This window comes from Suillus plorans (assembly GCF_016647745.1).
Source record: "Suillus plorans strain S12 chromosome Unknown HD556scaffold_51, whole genome shotgun sequence".
NCBI classification, from domain to species: domain Eukaryota; kingdom Fungi; phylum Basidiomycota; class Agaricomycetes; order Boletales; family Suillaceae; genus Suillus; species Suillus plorans.
The window spans coordinates 156,337-174,208 of record NW_024537435.1 but is presented as its reverse complement, the minus strand read 5'-3'; the positions used below and the strand labels follow the sequence as shown (position 1 = coordinate 174,208).

The 17,872-nt window shown below is 45.8% G+C and overlaps 7 protein-coding genes across 7 annotated transcripts; 5 read left to right on the top strand and 2 right to left on the bottom strand.

Annotated features, from left to right (window-relative positions):
• Positions 1–2,215: 2,215 nt before the first annotated feature.
• Positions 2,216–3,134, top strand: HD556DRAFT_1310722 (uncharacterized protein; the record flags this gene model as incomplete). The annotated part of the gene is made up of 4 exons (XM_041300446.1): positions 2,216–2,423; positions 2,476–2,595; positions 2,773–2,851; positions 2,900–3,134. 4 exons carry the CDS (start codon positions 2,216–2,218, stop codon positions 3,132–3,134), a joined length of 642 nt encoding a protein of 213 aa, XP_041157297.1.
• A 1,120-nt stretch (positions 3,135–4,254) lies between these two features.
• On the bottom strand, positions 4,255–6,168 carry HD556DRAFT_1490842 (uncharacterized protein; the record flags this gene model as incomplete). Its single annotated transcript, XM_041308790.1, has 7 exons — positions 4,255–4,542; positions 4,656–4,705; positions 4,842–4,926; positions 5,101–5,157; positions 5,221–5,346; positions 5,399–5,835; positions 6,156–6,168. The coding sequence occupies 7 exons, from the start codon at positions 6,166–6,168 to the stop codon at positions 4,291–4,293; spliced, it is 1,020 nt and encodes a 339-aa protein (XP_041157296.1). The 3' UTR covers positions 4,255–4,290.
• Positions 6,169–9,909: 3,741 nt separating this feature from the next.
• HD556DRAFT_1220301 (uncharacterized protein) lies at positions 9,910–10,568 on the top strand (the record flags this gene model as incomplete). The annotated part of the gene is made up of 2 exons (XM_041296786.1): positions 9,910–10,180; positions 10,525–10,568. Coding segments are annotated over 2 exons (315 nt in total), but the record flags the coding sequence as incomplete, so codon positions are not given.
• A 692-nt stretch (positions 10,569–11,260) lies between these two features.
• On the bottom strand, positions 11,261–11,815 carry HD556DRAFT_1446254 (uncharacterized protein; the record flags this gene model as incomplete). The annotated part of the gene is made up of 4 exons (XM_041307056.1): positions 11,261–11,371; positions 11,450–11,542; positions 11,595–11,642; positions 11,699–11,815. The coding sequence occupies 4 exons, from the start codon at positions 11,813–11,815 to the stop codon at positions 11,261–11,263; spliced, it is 369 nt and encodes a 122-aa protein (XP_041157294.1).
• Positions 11,816–12,165: 350 nt separating this feature from the next.
• Positions 12,166–15,095, top strand: HD556DRAFT_1242453 (uncharacterized protein; the record flags this gene model as incomplete). The annotated part of the gene is made up of 5 exons (XM_041298282.1): positions 12,166–12,432; positions 12,486–12,776; positions 12,826–13,182; positions 13,300–14,677; positions 14,740–15,095. 5 exons carry the CDS (start codon positions 12,166–12,168, stop codon positions 15,093–15,095), a joined length of 2,649 nt encoding a protein of 882 aa, XP_041157293.1.
• Positions 15,096–15,384: 289 nt separating this feature from the next.
• Positions 15,385–16,680, top strand: HD556DRAFT_1446252 (uncharacterized protein; the record flags this gene model as incomplete). Its single annotated transcript, XM_041307055.1, has 3 exons — positions 15,385–15,883; positions 16,040–16,173; positions 16,222–16,680. The coding sequence occupies 3 exons, from the start codon at positions 15,385–15,387 to the stop codon at positions 16,678–16,680; spliced, it is 1,092 nt and encodes a 363-aa protein (XP_041157292.1).
• Positions 16,681–16,725: 45 nt separating this feature from the next.
• On the top strand, positions 16,726–17,798 carry HD556DRAFT_1446251 (uncharacterized protein; the record flags this gene model as incomplete). The annotated part of the gene is made up of 4 exons (XM_041307054.1): positions 16,726–16,891; positions 16,947–17,095; positions 17,155–17,408; positions 17,504–17,798. The coding sequence occupies 4 exons, from the start codon at positions 16,726–16,728 to the stop codon at positions 17,796–17,798; spliced, it is 864 nt and encodes a 287-aa protein (XP_041157291.1).
• Between the last annotated feature and the right edge of the window lie 74 nt (positions 17,799–17,872).

Below are 17,872 nucleotides of genomic sequence, written 5' to 3'. Positions count from 1 at the left end.
CTTCCGTTATCCTCTTAGTATATAAACCCGTGTATATTTCCTGTAGTACCTCAGTTCGAATATCATCTTAGTTTGTCCTCTTTCTGTCCTCCGGACTTGAGTCTAATCAACTCTTGTCGATCTCTGAGACTTCGGATCGATTCCGATAGTCTACGTCTCCGCCTCTATCTTCGGATAGTCTATACTCTGTTTGTTTCTAGTCCGGATCCGTCCGGATTAGTCTTATACGTGTTTCCGATATCCGGAAGTCATCCGGATATAACTACGAGACCCGTCCGGACCTTCAGACGCGTTATCGTTAGTCTCTGAAATAAGGGACAGTACTTGGGAAAGGGGCACAGTGTACGAGCTGAGGCCGAAGTCCTTCGGATCCAATCCTACGAGAGTACGACCTTAACATAGGGCAGGTCCCATCAATGATGCAATTTTTGAGCTGTGAATTCCCTAAGTCCCCAACTCCATCATTCCACCAAGGTTTTCCGTTTGAATTCACTAAGTCCTCAACTCTGCCATTCTGCCAAGGTTTTTTGTCTCATACATTACACAGTACATCACAATTAAGTTGCTGTACCATACATATTTTTAAAAATGAAGTTATATTGCAGAGCGCAGCACAATATTTAGTACAGTGTGCAATGAATGGAACATTGTTACAGAAGCAGAGACGAGGCACATGCACCGCTGGAGGGTCTAGGACCCAGGACGAGACGGCAGGAAGAAGAATCAAACAGTCTATGTTACTCAATGTTTGATGTTCGAGTTATGGTCCTACCATGGTAGGACCATAACTTGAACATCAAACAACTACTAGTAATAGACTATGTACTGGTAATTCTTGTGGCCTTGTGCTTATGTATAGGCGAAATGGGATTATTATCAATGACTTTTGGTCTGAGTTAGATTTTAGAGTAATGCTAACAAGCTGGTACATATTTTCAGTCCTATCAACTGATAGAGTCCAATTTAGATAAACTGGTCTCTTGAGTCTCAACTTGAACCATCCCGATGGTCAGTTATGGTCACTCGAAATTCTAATACACGTATGTGAATTTCATCTACTACACAATCATTAACATATACTAATTCTGTTACAGTGAACTCTGAATAGCTCTGAATCATATTTATGAGCCTTTCACACATAATTCAACGATGTACAACTGTTATGGTCCGACTAAGGTCAACTAGGTGTGTTTTTCATTCTGATATATTTTATCTGTCATTTGCTTACACTTCTTTTTACCCAGCTACTTCGAACACTACATCAATCATCGCTCAACAGTGGGACTTTTAGCAGTTGAGGTGTCTATTAATGAGTTGTCCATTAAGGTGCATCATCAATCCACTATTATCTGTTAACTACTAATACTACACAATCCTATCCTGATACTCCCTCCTCCACCTCAGCGCATCCCCTCTCACTTGCTTGCTGTTCTTGCTGGCTGGTTCTTGCTCACTCACTGTGTCTCACTCGCCCACTGTCTCTCGCTCGCTGTCTCTCACTTGCCCACTGTCTCTCGCTCGCTGTCTCTCACTTGCCCACTGTCTCTCACCCGCCTGCTATCTCTCACTCACCCGCTGTCTGCTCTTGGCCACTGTCTCTCACCCGCTGTCTCTCACTCGCTCACCTCTCATAGATATATCTTTCCCATCTGGCATCCAACGTGCAGCTTTACTTGTGCCAATGCATATCCACCTGTATGGCTGCACGCTGTAGCTACAACCCAGAATCCAGATGGGCCTGTTATAGGTAATTTTTCGCATTTTTATGTATGTTATCTACATTTGTTACTTTATCAATACCTGGAATATATTACATCTAATTTTGACTAGAAATGTGCAAGTGAGTGCCCTAGATGTAAATATGCCTGCTCCAAACCTACTTCCGTGTCTGACTTATTTGGGATATGTCATCGGTCAAGCAGCTTCAAATGAGATCCGTTTTGAACAAGGTACCAAATAGAAGCTTGGCAAAGTAGAAGGCACAATGCGAACTGAGATTCGATGAACTGAATATTAGATCTTCATAGGTGTCTTGGTTGCCGAGGACCAAAAAAGAAATATCATTGACTGAAAGTGCTACAATCTACAGTATTAAAGGTCTGCTAGTTAGCATGTTCTGATGCATTAATGATGCATCAGAAAGCTTGGTAATGTACATGGTTGATGCATCAGCCTTACAGGGACTTTTGCCAGCCTCAAGGACAATATCATTCTCATGCAGCCGGCTACACACAACATATGCAAGCCACCCTTATTTCTTCCTCCCAGCATTGTTTCTTTCCTCAGTGCTGCTTGCAAATTGCAAATTGCATCCATGAAGACATGTTGGAGTGTCCTGAAGAGTAGTATTTGGGCTGGAAATTTTGCTGTTCATGAGAAGATGAAAGACTTATTTGAGATACATGGACACCCTCATGGCCTTAGTGAGTGTTTTTTTATCGTGTATCCATGAAGCTGAATGAATCAATTCAATAGCACGACACACGTTCTATCCACCATTCAAGATGTGTTCCAATTCCACCTGTGATCACACACAAAAAGACTTGTTGCTCGGCATGGCTGAACAGCACAAGGTGGTCTATTTTGGCCACTCTGGTATGGTCCCTGCCTACAGTGTTCAACTGTATTGTGAATATGAGTGCTACGTCTATTTGACAACCTGACTTAATGCAGCTGCTAAATCCCCCTCAGCCTGCAAGACAACTTATCACGCAAACTACAAGGTCACCAGTGACTGACACATTTACTATGATTACACCACCACACTGCCAGACATTGTGCAGATTGCAGATCACTACTTTGTTGACTATGGAGTAGTGAGGTTATGGAAGGCCATGATGCACGCTTCCTGGTATGTATGTGCATGTTCTGAATCTGCCCTCACTGACCATACACTTAGTACATCAGCAACTAACTACACACACATCTATAACATCGCACTTGCAAATGCGGAGTCCATGCAGTTCCCAGGCACAAAATGGTTCAGCAAGGATGTAACTATGGACCATGTCTGGAACACCTTTATCATTTGCACACTGCTTGAAGATTGCCGCGAACACCATTGTCTCCTCAATGTTGGTCAGACCATTAACCAGAACGAGTGCTTCATCGAGGCGATATCAGACAGGAACTGACACATGCGGACCTATAACCAACCACTTGCTCATTGGCACTTTTGTGCTAAGTGTACCCATATTTACTACAATCATGGTGATATTAGTATGTATGCTTCTTGCAGTGCTGCTCTGCACTCACATTTTTACAGCCAACAAACTAGTCTCTGTCGTTGTGGTGGATGGCGTCATTGTGAGCTGTCTGTGCTGCTCTGTCCCCAACTGCTGGATCCATCTTCATACTCCTCAAGACCGCTTTTGTTACATCCACTCTGCATGCCTTGAGCAATGTGCAATCAAAGGCTGTGCATGATCTGTGATATCAGGTAGCCTCACTTGCGACATCCCCACACACCAGGAGTCTGAAGCACTGCACACTCTGCGGGGCAAGTCTCACTTCCATCTGCATGAATGCCTCAAGCATTCAAGGGCTATCTATGGGCATCTTACAAATGTCCAAGTCAGAGATGATGATGATGGAGATGATGATGATGATGGAACACAAGCGATTGGAGAGGAGGAGTATAACATAAAATTGGGAAAGAAGAAGAGACTTTGTGCGCAGTTCACCTGCAACTATACTCATTGTGAGGAGCTGATTGTTGCGCCTTGCGGAATGATTCATGCTCGTGAGACTATGCACAATGCCGAGGGAGTGGGGAGTGTTGCTGAATTTATTTGCCATGTCTTCTGGGACCCAGAGACATGCCCAATACATGTGTTCTTTGATAATAACTGCCAACTTGCGCTGCATGTCCAGAATGACCCATTCTTTCAAGACATCAGCCTTTCCGTTGATGTCTTCCACTTTAAGTGCAAACATTCAAAGCAAGACATGTTCTGCCAAGAGAACTGCAACCCTGCTGTACTATGTCCAAAGCCTGTTAGACACCAGATGAACTCATCCTCACCCAAACTAAGGGTTTCTTGCTAGGCCGTCCGACTGATTTTCACTGGGCCACTGCTAGCGGTGGTCGCTCTCAAATGAACTAAAAGATGGGGGAGACACATGATTCAATTGACATGGGATGAGCTAAAACAAAGAGGTGTGAGACAGCCTAAGAGATAGACATGAGATAGACAGCGACATGAGACTAAGACAAAGAGACATGAGATGAACTAAGACAAATGCTGCTAATACCAGACAATGAGATGAATGAAAATACCTTTGAGGAACTCAGGACCGGGTCTCTGTCATGAACTTTGACCATAAACCATCTTTTGTTCGCCCAGCCTTGACGAACCTATCTGTAATGTTGGCGGGCGCATCTGCCCAACGCCTCTTGTGAACATGAAATGTTGTGCTAGTGTAAGGGACCCCAAACATCTTCTGGAACACCTTGGCAACACCTTGGCAACACTTACTGATCATCTTGCAAAGTCTGAAGCCCTTGGCAATATCACAGGCATAGAAATCTCCTGGCCAGACCTTGACATTGTTGTCCACATCAATCAGATCGGAGAGTGTGCCTCAAGATATGGCTGCATGAGCCCTTGAAGAACCTACTGAAGGGTGTGCAGTGGCCTGTTTGAGTGGTTTACAATGAGTATGAGGTGGGCTGGAGTCCACACTTGTTGTGGGACTATGTGGACTGTGATGGTGAATGTTTCATTTGGAAGGTTTGGCAGGTGGAGATGGCGTCCAAAAAGATGGAACAGAATATGCTGAATATGATAAGGAGGGTTGTCTGGAATGAGGCAAAGCTTCCAACAGAGGTTTGGCTTTACCCTTGCCCTTTGACAGCAACAAGGCCTTGACCTCCAACTCAGATGGCGAGGCACTCATCTTGGCATCATCCTGAGTGTGACGTGGCTGAGAACAAGAATGAGCATGGAAGACAACTTCTTTAGGTGCAGGTAAGATATTATGGTGCTGACGCAGCTCCTCACAGACTGCAGCACAATTGGCAGCCAAGTGAGAGTGGAGGTTATGTGGAGAGTCATTGATACTTCAGATACAGCTATCGAGATCCACACATTGAGTTACATTTGGGTTCTTCAGGAGGACCAGTTGGCCTTCGATGACAGTAATAAGGTAGTCTGGCTATACACCTCACCATTCTCATTGTTGATGATTCCATACATGAATGATGGAGGCAGCACCCACCCCTTCATTGACCCTCGCAGCAGCCAGTCCCATCAGGGATATAACTTGATGGTTTAGTGATAAGTGAGGCCAAGTAAATGATGGTGTGCCCGACTGGAACTCAAACACGTTGGGCTGACCACTGTCCTGTGAGCGTGATGATCAGTGTCTACTGCATAGCAGAGAAGGAGCAATTAACCTTTACCCAGGAATACACAACTGTATGGTACCATGCATGATTCTGCGCCTTGATCTCATCAGCATGACACTGACACTGTTCTTTCTCACATTTGGATGTTTCTGCTAGCTGTGCTGTGAAGACTTCAGGTATTTGCATATGATAGCGAGGGCCATTCTCTGGGGAGGTGTGATTGCGTGCAGGTACAGTTTGAGCCCTTGTCGGCTTCATTGCTTGCAGGTCATCAGGTGGATGCTCAATGTGAGCCTCGACAACGGGCACAACACTTGATACATCATGCAGCTGAGGAGATGGTGAATGCGACAGACACTCGATGGATGCGGGAATATGGGACTCATCGGCACCAAGGTCGTGTAATGGCTGCCCAGGATCATCTTCGAGCTCCAACCCTTCAGCGCCATTTGGATTGCCAATGTGGTCAAAAAGGTGGCAGCCACCTAGGCGCCTGCAGTGTTTGTGGCAAGTTGACCAAGCACAGTTCTTATTGACATGGGTGTTGGTACAGCCCACAACCATGCACACATGCTTTGGCACTGGCAGGTGGGCGCTTCTGGTTCGCTGATAAGTATTAGCATGGGCGACAAGTGCCGGAGTTTGTGGTGATCCAAAGTGCACAAAGTTGCACTTCATACCATCCTGACCACCATCAAAACACTATGTATCCCATCAACACATATTTCAGTCAAAGAAGATGGAGGAAAGAATTTACAATCGCTTGCCAACGGCCACGGTTTCCATGTTCATTGGATTCACACACCATCCATGGACATGGTTTATTGCATGTTGTGCATGACACTTCATACATGGGACGTGGGCCTGTGGGGGGCTGAGCTGTAGGGTGTGGTATCACAAGTGTCTGGACAGAGTAACAGTGTGACAAGATAGAGAGAAAGATGCAGAACGACAAGAGAGAAATGAAATGCGGCAGGTTGATATCGATAAACAGGGCCCTTTTATATTCCTGAGGGCGGGGGAATACTGTGGGTGGGGGCATACTGCCAGAATGCCTGAGGACAGCATGAAAGATGGCTCCAGGCTGCCTGTAAGTTGAGTGGCACCCAAAGGAATTCATAGACTAGCAATGAGCAAGGGAGTGCCGGCCTGGAGAAGGCAAAGATTGAACTAACCTTGCCTCAGGGCCTGTTTCCAGCATAGAGTGGAGCAGAAAGTCCATTAGCATAAACAATGCCAAGTGACGACGAGCAATGAGCAGGGCGTGATATGCAACTGGCATCTGACACTCAAATTTCAAGAGCCCCTTCAGTGACAAATTCCGTATTATATGGGCCACCTGACCTACATGATATTCTGTATCAGATGGGCCAGCAGACCATGGGCCCATGTTGTGTATATTCTCGATGATGACGGATGGGCCAGGTAACATATTATTTCTGATGGAGACGGGTGGGCCCATGTATGCCAATGATATATATATCCTTGATGTTGACGGATGGGCCAGGGGAATATGATCATTCATGGAGATGGGTGGGCCCATCTGGGTAATATATAGAGTAGGATATTATAGACAGCTGGGCGGAAGAGAGAGGTAAGGCAAATATTGTTATAGATACAGGTGGGCCGACAGGGGTGTATTACATATATGGGTGGGCTGGGGTAGGGGAATATTACATAGACGGGTGGGCTGACATGGGGCATATTACATATACGGGTGGGCCGACATAAGGGATATCAAATAGACAGGTAGGCTGAGGGTGTGATAAAATATTTATTACATAGACAGGTGGGCCGAGGTGGTGGAATATCACATATACAGGTGGGCCAACATAAGGGATATTAATTAGATGGGTGGGCCGAGGGTGTGATAAAATATTTATTACATAGACAGGTGGGCTGAGGTGGGGTATAATTATATAGACGGGTGGGCCAACATAGGATGTATTATATAGATGGGTGGGCCAACATAGGATGTATTACATATAGTGCTGCCATGGTTCGGTCCAGAACCACGGTCCGAACCTGACCAACGGTCAGGTTCTTCCTTGGTTCGGTCCATGGTCCATGAATTGGGGCGGACCAGACCTGAGTGAGGTTCATGGTCCACCATTTGCCTGAACAGTTCTATGTTGGTTCGAACCTTCCCTGAACCGCGAGAAGTTCTGTCACATTGTCAAAGCATGTTTTGACACTGCCTTTGATGATTCGCCTTGGCCTCAAGGATTCTCAAGCTTCGATACTTACTTGTTTCTGTCAAATGCAGAGGCTCATTGACAAGGTAAGTCATGATATGCACTGTTCAAACTGAACAGTGTGAGTGTTGTGCTTGTAATGACCATGTCCTCGCCCAGATCCTTATCATACCAACACCCTACGATGCTATTACGATTCTCCACCGGCTGTTTGTCCGCCGGCTGTCTGATTTGCTTGCACATAAAATGTGCAAGCCTCAGCAGGTAAGCACTATATTCAACATGGCTCATTCAGACTCATGCGCTGTCAATGCTGATGGTTCTCTCAAGGATGCCAAGGACATCGTCTTCTACCACAATTCCGATGATTCTGTCCCCCTTGACACCACATCCTCTGCCCCCCAGCCATCATCATCTACTAATCCTCCTCAGGATGCCTTCTCTATGATACTGAATACTGGGCACAAACCAACACCAGTTACAGCTGGTGCTCGACGATCCATTCGGACCTCTAAGCCATCTGCTCGCCTCCAGGATGCTGAGAACATTTATTCAACCTCGACCTCCACCAGCTCAACAAACTGCAAACGTACATTGTCTAGCGCTACTGAACTTCAACTTCAACTGGCTCACAAAAAGGTTTTATCATGTCTATTATCAGACGAGGATAGCCTTGATGACGACGATGCTGGTCATGACACTGATCCTTTGGAGGACCAGCCCGAAGCCGAACCTGAAGCCGAACCTGAACCTGAGGATGCCATCCAAGCCACTTTGCCGAAGACTGAACGTACCGCTGACATTCGCACTGTCTTCACTCACCATGAAACACACTGGGTATGCAACCCTTGCAAGTATGTAATTAGAACTGCGTGTCTTGTGTTCTGCTAATGTTTGGTAGGGATGCTGGTGAACCTGAGAGTAAGCATGTCTTTCGAGGAGGTATCTCTACACTCCGCACACACATCAGTTGGTATGCTCTTTCAATGTCATCTCTTACTTTTGCTGATATCTATTAGTAAAAAAAATCACTTTCAATTCTACAAGGCTTGCTGCCAAGCGGCAGGGATTACTATGCACCCTCGTGCCATTCCGACTAGCGAGGATCAGGCTCTGTAAGTTTCAACTAACATTTTGCATCAAGTGTTGCTGAATCATTGACAGTTCCAGACAATCCACCCTTGATATGATCCTTGTCACCAAGGTGCCTATATTTACCAAGGAAGGACTCCTGGAGTACATAATGGAACTTATTGTGACCGAAGACGAAGCACTGCAGCTGGTCGACAAACCAGCCTTCCGAAACTTACTTCGCTATGTTTGGCCTGGCCTTACTGAGAGAGACATACCTCACCGCACCAAGCTTACTGAGACCATCAAGGCACACGCATTAGCTATAGTCGATGTCATACGCGAACATCTTGCAAAGGTCAATAGCAAAGTTTCCATGATGTTCGACTCTTGGACTTTGATTATTGGCGACCCATTTTTCTCCGTCACTGGCCATTACATTTGGAACCCAGATGATAAACCCCTGCAATGGGAGTTACGTCGTGAGCAGCTCAGTTTCGAACACATTGAGGGCGATCACAGCGGACAAAATATAGCTCATATGCTTATTAACTCAATTGACACATATGATGTCCGAGCTAAGGTAAGGTCTGGCCTCTTCTATCTAATGGTAAAGCTAATGGTTTGCTTCGTGCAGGTTGGATGGATGACTTCTGACAATGCCAGCAACAACGATATGGCAATAAAGGAAGTTGCTCGTGAAATTGATCCAGAAGGTGTCTGATGGATACCTGCCACACACTGCATTAGATGCCAGGAACACATCCTGAACCTTGCTGCACGACACTTTGTAGATGCAGTTACGAAGAAGACCCATCAGGCACTTGATAAGGGAGATGATGCTGAACTCGACATCTTAAACAAGGAGCTTGCAACCTTGGAAGTTAATGGTGACCGTGACCGCGAAGATGAGTTCAACACTGGTGATTCGCTTGGCAAAGCGCTTGCACTTATAGAGCAGGTACGTTATTATCCTTATCCTTATCCTTATCCTATGCTCTTACTGATTGAGATTGTTAGATACGAAAATCGCCTCAAGCTTGTGCCTTCTTCAAGAAGGCCTGCAAAGAGGAGAACGTACCCAAGCTTGAGTTATTGCAGTGGATCAGAACTTGTTGGGCTTCCTTATACAAATGTCTTGACCACATGCTACTCTTATGTCAGGTATGTTTTTTTTCTATTCAGTGTTTGTGAATCTGATATTTATATTTTAAACAGGCCGTCAACCGTTTCACCAATCTCACTGACGAAAGCAAAGAAGTGCCAAATCTTCATAACAAGTCTTACGATGATTTTCAGCTCGGCCGGAGTGACTGGAGACACCTCAGACTCATTCATCAAGTCCTGAAGGAGCCGGCTACCGCCCAGCAAACTTTCTCCTCCACGAAACATCCTACTGCATGGCAAATGATACCTACATTGGAGTGCCTGGCTGACCGGTGGCAAGAGATGGCCAATGATATACAGTATGTGCCAATCACTGATGCAATCAAGCAAGGACTCAAGAACATCAACAAATACTACAAGAAAACAAGTGACTCAGATGTATATTTTATTTGTCTCGGTGAGCATTCATAAAAACTTCACTTTCCTCCCATCTTTCCCTCCCCACCATACCTACTTCACCACCTTGTATGAAAAACTTCACTTCCCTCCCATCTTTCCCTCCTCACCATACCTACTTTGCTGCCTCATATGAAAAACTTCACTTTCCTCCCATCTTTCCCTCCCCACCATACCTACTTCGCCACCTCGTATGAAAAACTTCACTTCCCTCCCATTCTCCCTCCTATTGTACCTACTACCTCCCTCTCTCTTCACCACCTCGTATGAAAAACTTCACTTCCCTCCCATTCTCCCTCCTATTATATAACATGTGCCCGCCTCTCATATAACTATTAACTACAGTCCTTGACCCCAACTATAAGCTTACTTATGTTGAAGAACGGTGGGACAGTCAAGACGTTGCGGATGGGAGGGCTCACCTCGAGACTGTTGTAAGTATTTGTTCAGACTCATCATTGTCCTTCAGCTTACATTCTTCTACAGTTTGATGAGTACTATAAACCACCAACTTGGACACCTGTCGATGAACCTGCTCCGCCAACAAGACCCTCGCTGGAAAACCGGTATGGTGATGCATGGATGTGTGAGGCCATTAAGGCGCATCAAGCTGCAGACCAACTTGCTCACAATCCTCATCAAGAACTCACAGCATATCTGTCTTCACCACTAGAGGAGGCCAATGATGTTGTTGCCTGGTGGGGGCTTCATTCTTTACAATTCCCTACATCAGCAAACTATTGATTTTGTGACAATTCCCACACTTTCGACAACTTCACACAAGGTATCACATGTCCTCACAAGTCTCACAGACAACACAAACAAATGACTACAAGTCTGCCACAAGCGCACAGTAGCACAAGCGGACAAATAGCACACAAGTGTACAAATGACACAAACTGTTACACACTGTAACATGCAAAAAGGATATAGTACCAGTATATACTACTAGCAGTGATTTTATATACATATATGCGCAGTGAGAGAACCGACTATTTACTAGTATACTGCACGGTCTAATAGATTATTAATTGAGAACAGTAGTAGTAACTATGAAAGAAAAACGCACTCACTGCTCATGTCATGCTTGAAGAGTAGCATACATTGTGATGCCGTTTTTCCTCCGGCGCTCTGAGTGCATGTGTCCGACATTGAGGTCGGCCAATAATAGATGTGTGTTCACAGCTTCTGCCTGGCAGCGGCAGATATGGGTGAGTACTTGGTGTTGTTCCAAAAGGCAGTCAGCCAGGTGCTTTTGAGCTTGACACACTTTGCATTTGACCTGGGCTGCCTCGAGTGCGAGGTCAGAGTTATCTTCTTCCAGTTGATCGAACAAGTAGTAAGGCTCGGCTGAGTCTTGTTCCTGCAGATAGCAGATATGAGTAACAAAGCAACACATTAGTATTGCGACTCACAAAATGTATTGCTAGTACAGGTAAGTTCTCTTCTTCTTCTGCCTCCTCCTTAACAGGGTATGATCACGACAGAGAATGTGAAAGGCGTGGATACCTGGAATCACCCCAGGGTGACATGCCTCAAGTTGAAGAGGCATCAGAATCGCGGGAGTCAGAAGAAGAATAGCAGGAATGGTGAGAGGAAGGAGAATAGGTGTTTTGGGGAGAGGTGCGAGAAACATTTTTAGTATCAGGAAACATATGGATGCACAGGTAGTAGTGATATATAATATTATGATCGTACGGCTAGACTTAGAAGATTTTGCAAAAGCAGCATGGGAACTTGCGCATATCAATCAATATGTCAATACCTACATGTCTGAAGTGCGGAAAAGTATTCACCAGGGACTCCAGCGTCACTCGCCATCTAAGCCAGCCTTGGACATCTTGTCACAGTTCTGTTCGTGACATTGTTGACATCTTGGAGTTTGCGGACGTAGCTCCACCGCAATGATCCCTCGATCCACCTCAAACTAGTATGGGTCAGAGTCTTAATGTCAGTGATGACTCGCAATTCAATACTCTGGACACCATGGATACCAACTTAGACGGAGAATTTCTCGATACAGCAGGAGACCTACCTCCGAGTAACGAGGAATGGTATGAGGGTGCAGCTAAGTGCTATTCTCAGGATGGTCTCACATTTCTGGATCTTTTCGACGCCGATGAGCATGCAGAATACAGGAAGGAGAACCTATTTTACCCATTCACATCGAGGGAAGAGTGGGAGGTCGCTGACTTCCTCCTGCGTTCTGCCCTTAGCATGGCAGCAATCGACAAATTGTTGCAGCTCTCCATGGTACGTATCCTTTTTTTTTCCTTTCACATTTTGATTGTGACATTACCTCGCAGATAAAACGATTGAAGCTGTCCTTTAACAACGCTAAAGATTTGCGAGGTCAGGCTGAAATGCTGCCGAAGGGACCAAGCTGGAAATGCCAAGTCATTCCCTCACTTCATGGCATGAAAAGTCCAATTCGACTATTCTGGAGGGATCCAGTTGAGTGTTTGGAGAGTCTCTTCAGTAACCCCCTCTTTCACGACCAACTTGACTTCGTCCCTCATTGTGTTTACAAGACTGCAGCACAGCTCCTACGTGTATATTCAGAATGGTTGACAGGTGACGCTGTTTGGAGCATCCAGGTACGTGTTACGATGAACTCGCAATGTGCCTTATCTCACAAAACTGTAGGATCAACTGCCCCAAGGTGCAACAGTCCTTGGCACTGTGCTTTCATCCGACAAAACCAATATCACAACGATGACAGGTGCTAGGGTCGCACACCCACTTTTGCTAGGCCTTGCTAATATTCATATGCACACTCGCACGAAGCTCTCGTCCAAGGTGTTTATGCTCACGGCTCTCCTTCCCATCCCACAATACTTACACCCCAATCAACGAATGCGGGGTATGCTCGAAGATTGCCTCATCCACGAATGTCTTTCGATTGTTCTACAACCCCTGATGAAAGCCGCTGAACTTGGAATCATGATGTCTGACCCAGTAGGAAACATCTGCCATTGTTTTACCCCCCTTGCAGCATACATTGTCGATACCCCTGAGGCATGTGTGCGCAGTAAAACTTCTCCATTTACACTGGCATCGTATCTGCAGTTCAGGGACAACTTTCGTCACCCCGCACGTACACGTGAAATTACTCTTGAGCAACTCACCAGCATTGATGTTGATCCCAATGACCTGGAAGGCTTTTTTGCTGCATGTGCAGAATTCTGGCTAAATGGTGTCTTTGTGCCTTTCTGGAAGGGCTGGCCATTGAGTGATCCTGCAATATTTCTTACGCCAGAAGCTTTGCATCACTGGCATAAACAGTTTTACGACTATGACATGCAATGGTGTCTTGCAGTTCTCGGAGCGCCAGAATTTGATTTCCAATTCTCAATATTGCAACCTATCACAGGTTATCGCCACTTCCCCAACAGAATATCCAAACTGAAGCAGGTCATGGGCAGAGTCCATCGTGATATACAGTGCTACATTGTTGGACTGATCGCTGGTGCAGCCCCCCATCGATTCGTGATTGCAATTCATGCTTTAATGGACATCCGATATTTGGCGCAGTCTCCCGAACCTGACAACAACTTACTCGCATCTATTGACAGATCACTTGCACTATTTCATGATAATAAAGATGTTATCATGACACTAGGCGCTCGGATGGGTGCGAAGAGAGTGATTGACAATTGGCACATACCCAAGCTAGAGCTCATGCAGAGCATTACCACTAGCACATGCCAAGTTGGTGCCCTCATCCAGTGGTCTGCAGATGCAACTGAACATGCACACGTCTCTGAAATCAAGGACCCAGCGCGACGTACTAACAACAACGATTATGATCCCCAGATCTGTCATCACTTAGATCAAGAAGAGAAACTGCGTCGTTTTGCAGTTGCTACATCTCTCAAGAGCTCTCCCACAGATCCCAATCTCGAAGAACTCTGTGAGGATGAAGGAGATGAGGACAAGGACAAGGACAAGGAAGAAAATGGGGAGAATGATGAACCAATGGATCCACGAACCGCACTCTTAGAGGAACTGAATCACACACATACCACTTCCAACTACTTCAGCAAAATAAGAATGTCGGCTGCTACAAGGCATGGAATTCCTCAGGCTCACCCTCCTCGTACGTTCCTTGCTGGCAGCACTGCCGTTCATCTTAATTGTAACCCCACCTACACTGGCTTGAAAATTGACAAGGTTGCTGATCAATTTAACATCCCAGATCTGTGGCACGCTCTCTCAGACTTCTTTCAATGTAATGTGAGGAATGGAGATGGAGTTTTTGGAGTGGGGGTTCCAAGAAGATTGCTGATCGACCGCCCTCTGAATATTCCTTTCGAACACGTTCAAGTATGGCATACTGTTCGCTTGCAGCAAGCTTGTCTTCACGATCCAAGTATTGTTTTACCTGCACAAACCATGCATGCATCTCCCGCATGCCCTGGGTGGCCAAAAGGTCGACAAGATGTTGCCATTTTTAACATCAATAGCGCACATGATTGGCCTGAGTCAGGGTTAATGGGTGAGCTCTTTAGTAATTGTATATGTTTTGATTACCACTGACACCTTTCCCCTCTTTTGAAGGTCATGCTGTCTGTGAACTGCAACTTATCATGCGCCCAATACCTCGACGAGGCTCACGTATTACATGGCATGATCGATATCTTTGTTATGTGCGCAGCTTCAAGATTGGTGTGGTTGATCCTGTCACCAAAATGCACACATTGACACACACAAAACATGTCAATGGTACTCTGGTGGGAGATATTGTTCCTCTAACACAAATTCGAGCATTCATCAGCATCATCCCGAAACTGGGTGCTGCAGCGGATCCTAGGTTGACTAAGTCTACTTCTGCACATTATCATTCCTCATTCTATTTGAATAAGTACTTTGATAAGCAAATTTATGATAGCCTGTACTATGCATTGCAAGGATAGTTACTGTTTGCTCATTTTCTTTCTTAGTGATATCATAGTTGACATGTACCAGTGCTGAGAAACCCCGAAGTGTGATTGGTGAGGAACCAATGCCCACACATTGCCAGCATTGCTTGCACCCTGTCCACTAGTAGAGGGAGCGCTTGCTTAATAACTATTCAGACAGACAGGTGAGTTGTTGTTGTAGAATGCACTGGTCTGCAGTATTCATCACTCCATACTAGTAGTAGTAGCATTGACTCGGACAAATCCAAAGCAAGACACCCATTCAACCCACTCACTCGCTCCAATGTCACACCCCACCACATCATTCAACCTTTATCTCTGCGGCCCTTCACTCAGCTCGACAGGCTTCCCACACGAGGGTGGTCGCACCTACGATCTCGTCAAAGACTTACTTAGATCAGAGCTCAAAGGCCACATTATCTTCAAGGCTGACCTGAACATTAAGGACAATGCTAGCCTTTTCCACCAACTCGTTCCCGAATCTTCATTGAAGACCAGACATATCGAACAGATCAAATATTACGGTCGAACTAATGGACCACCGGTATATCTTCAGGGCGCGTGGAACTTCAATCGCAAAAAAAGGCCTAAACTCACCGATCAGAACAACGACTCTGGGTCAGGCGACTCGGATGATGAATCTGGTACCAGCACAGATATTGTTGACACAGATGCTGAGGCCTTGGATTCTGAACATTCAGGGATAATCTCCCAGGACATGGACGGCACCTGGAGTTATGATGAATATGATGGCACTGCAGAACCAGGATCGAAGAGGGGACGTAAGCCCTCATCGACCGAGAAAGACTTGCAGTGCCTCTTCAAAGCCATTCAGTACACCCTGCGCCATAATTCGAAAATTCGAGTCAAACTTCCCTTCCAAATATCGAACATCAAATGATACTGGTCTGCAGAGTTTGCTAACTCACCAATACCAGACCCTTACAATGCACAAAAGCCCGATGTCGCTTTATTCTATTACAAGAGTAAAGCTTACGAGAAAACATGGACAGACGTCCTGAGCTTTGTCGAGCATACGACCTCTGACTTCAGCAAGAGGTGTGACTTAGGAGTGTACTGGGGGTCTGCCACTAAATCATATCTCATCATGTGAGAACAGCCCTGGCGTCACTTCATCCTCTCATTCTCTATCTGTGCAGAACAGCTTCGTGCCCATTATTGCGACCGCTCAGGCCTCATCATAACTCTTCCAACTCCCATCCAATCCTCACCCTCTTGTGTTGCTGATGCAATAGCTGCTCTCTCATTAGGAGATCTGAGTCTCTTGGGTCTCGACCCCACAATCCATATGTGCATCCCTTCTTGCAAGGGTACTCACACCAACCTAGTAGCGGGGGTGATTGGTTGGGTAACTAACAATTCTAATAACAGGTACTCGATTATGGCTGTTCTGTGGAAGAGCCAGGGTCTATTTTGTCATGGAATGGCTTGCTACCGCGTCTGGGATCCTGTAGATGGGAAGGAGTACGCAATGAAAGATTGTTGGGTCGCTGAGGCAAAGAGATACCATGAAGTGGATGTCCTTGAGAGGGTCAAGGGCATCCCTAATGTGGTCTAACTCGTAGACCATTGGGATGTCCAATTCAATGGGGAGCCTGACTGCATGGCCTGCATTCGGGATGGATATGGTGCCCTGCTTGGCGACAGGCCGGACAAGAGGTTCTGTAACAGGTATCACTGGCGCCTTCTCTTGACCCCATGCAGAGATCCGTTATGGGATTTCAGCTCCAGAAAGGAGCTGATTTGCGCCTTTTGTGACTTCATGGTTGGTGAGTTCAGTTTCATGCGCTTGGTTTGTTGTATCATCTCACATTTTATCTATAGCTCATGAAGCAATGATCCAACAAAGAGTTCTATATGGAGACCTTAGCCCAAACAACTTTGTAATTTCTGAAGGCATCGGTTATTTCATTGATTTTGATCACGCATCAATCATAAAGGAGGGCGAGACATTCACAGTTTCGTTTGGTACTGTAAGTTTGAATGTGAAGTTCATTGTTCTTGCTGTTGATTGCTGAACTCAACATTTCAGGGAACTGTACCATATATTTCTATGTGCATTTTGAAAAAAATGTCCAAGAACACTGACATCATCAAGAAGTCAAAGACAACCATTGATGCAAAAAAGAGCAATAGCAACACCAACAGCATCGCTCAGCTGGAACTGGTTGAGCACAACTCCAGTGACGACCTTGAGTCCCTTTTTTACATTTTTTTTGAATTCGTTTCCAAGTACGGCGGGGCACATGGTACACTCGCTCCAACTTGGGATAAGACGACTATGCCGTGGGCAGATGCCTATGAAAATTTGGGCACTACAAGCTTGCCACCTTTTTGGCGAAGAAGGGAGCCATGTCCGAAGATGATATTCTGACGGACAGGGTATCAGAGTACTTCACAGAATTCAAGCCCATTATCAATGAATGGCGCACTCGAATTCATCGCACAGAGTCCAATCTCGAAGGAGCCATCATTCATGAGCACATTTTTCAAATGCTTGCCAAATTCATCACGAAACTCAACAATGAAGAACCAAGCCCATTGCCCTCTCCACCCCTTCCAGTGGCTCCTCCAAGTGCCCCAAGTACTCATCATACCGGGGCTCCCCCCATCGTTCAACCCATGGCAGGGCCTTCCCTACGTCGTTCATTACGCCTCAGCGCAGGCCAGACCTAACTATACTGGCATGAGCTCATGCAATTCTGATGCCTCTTCTTGGAATATCCTTCATCTGACCTCACTTCTACATC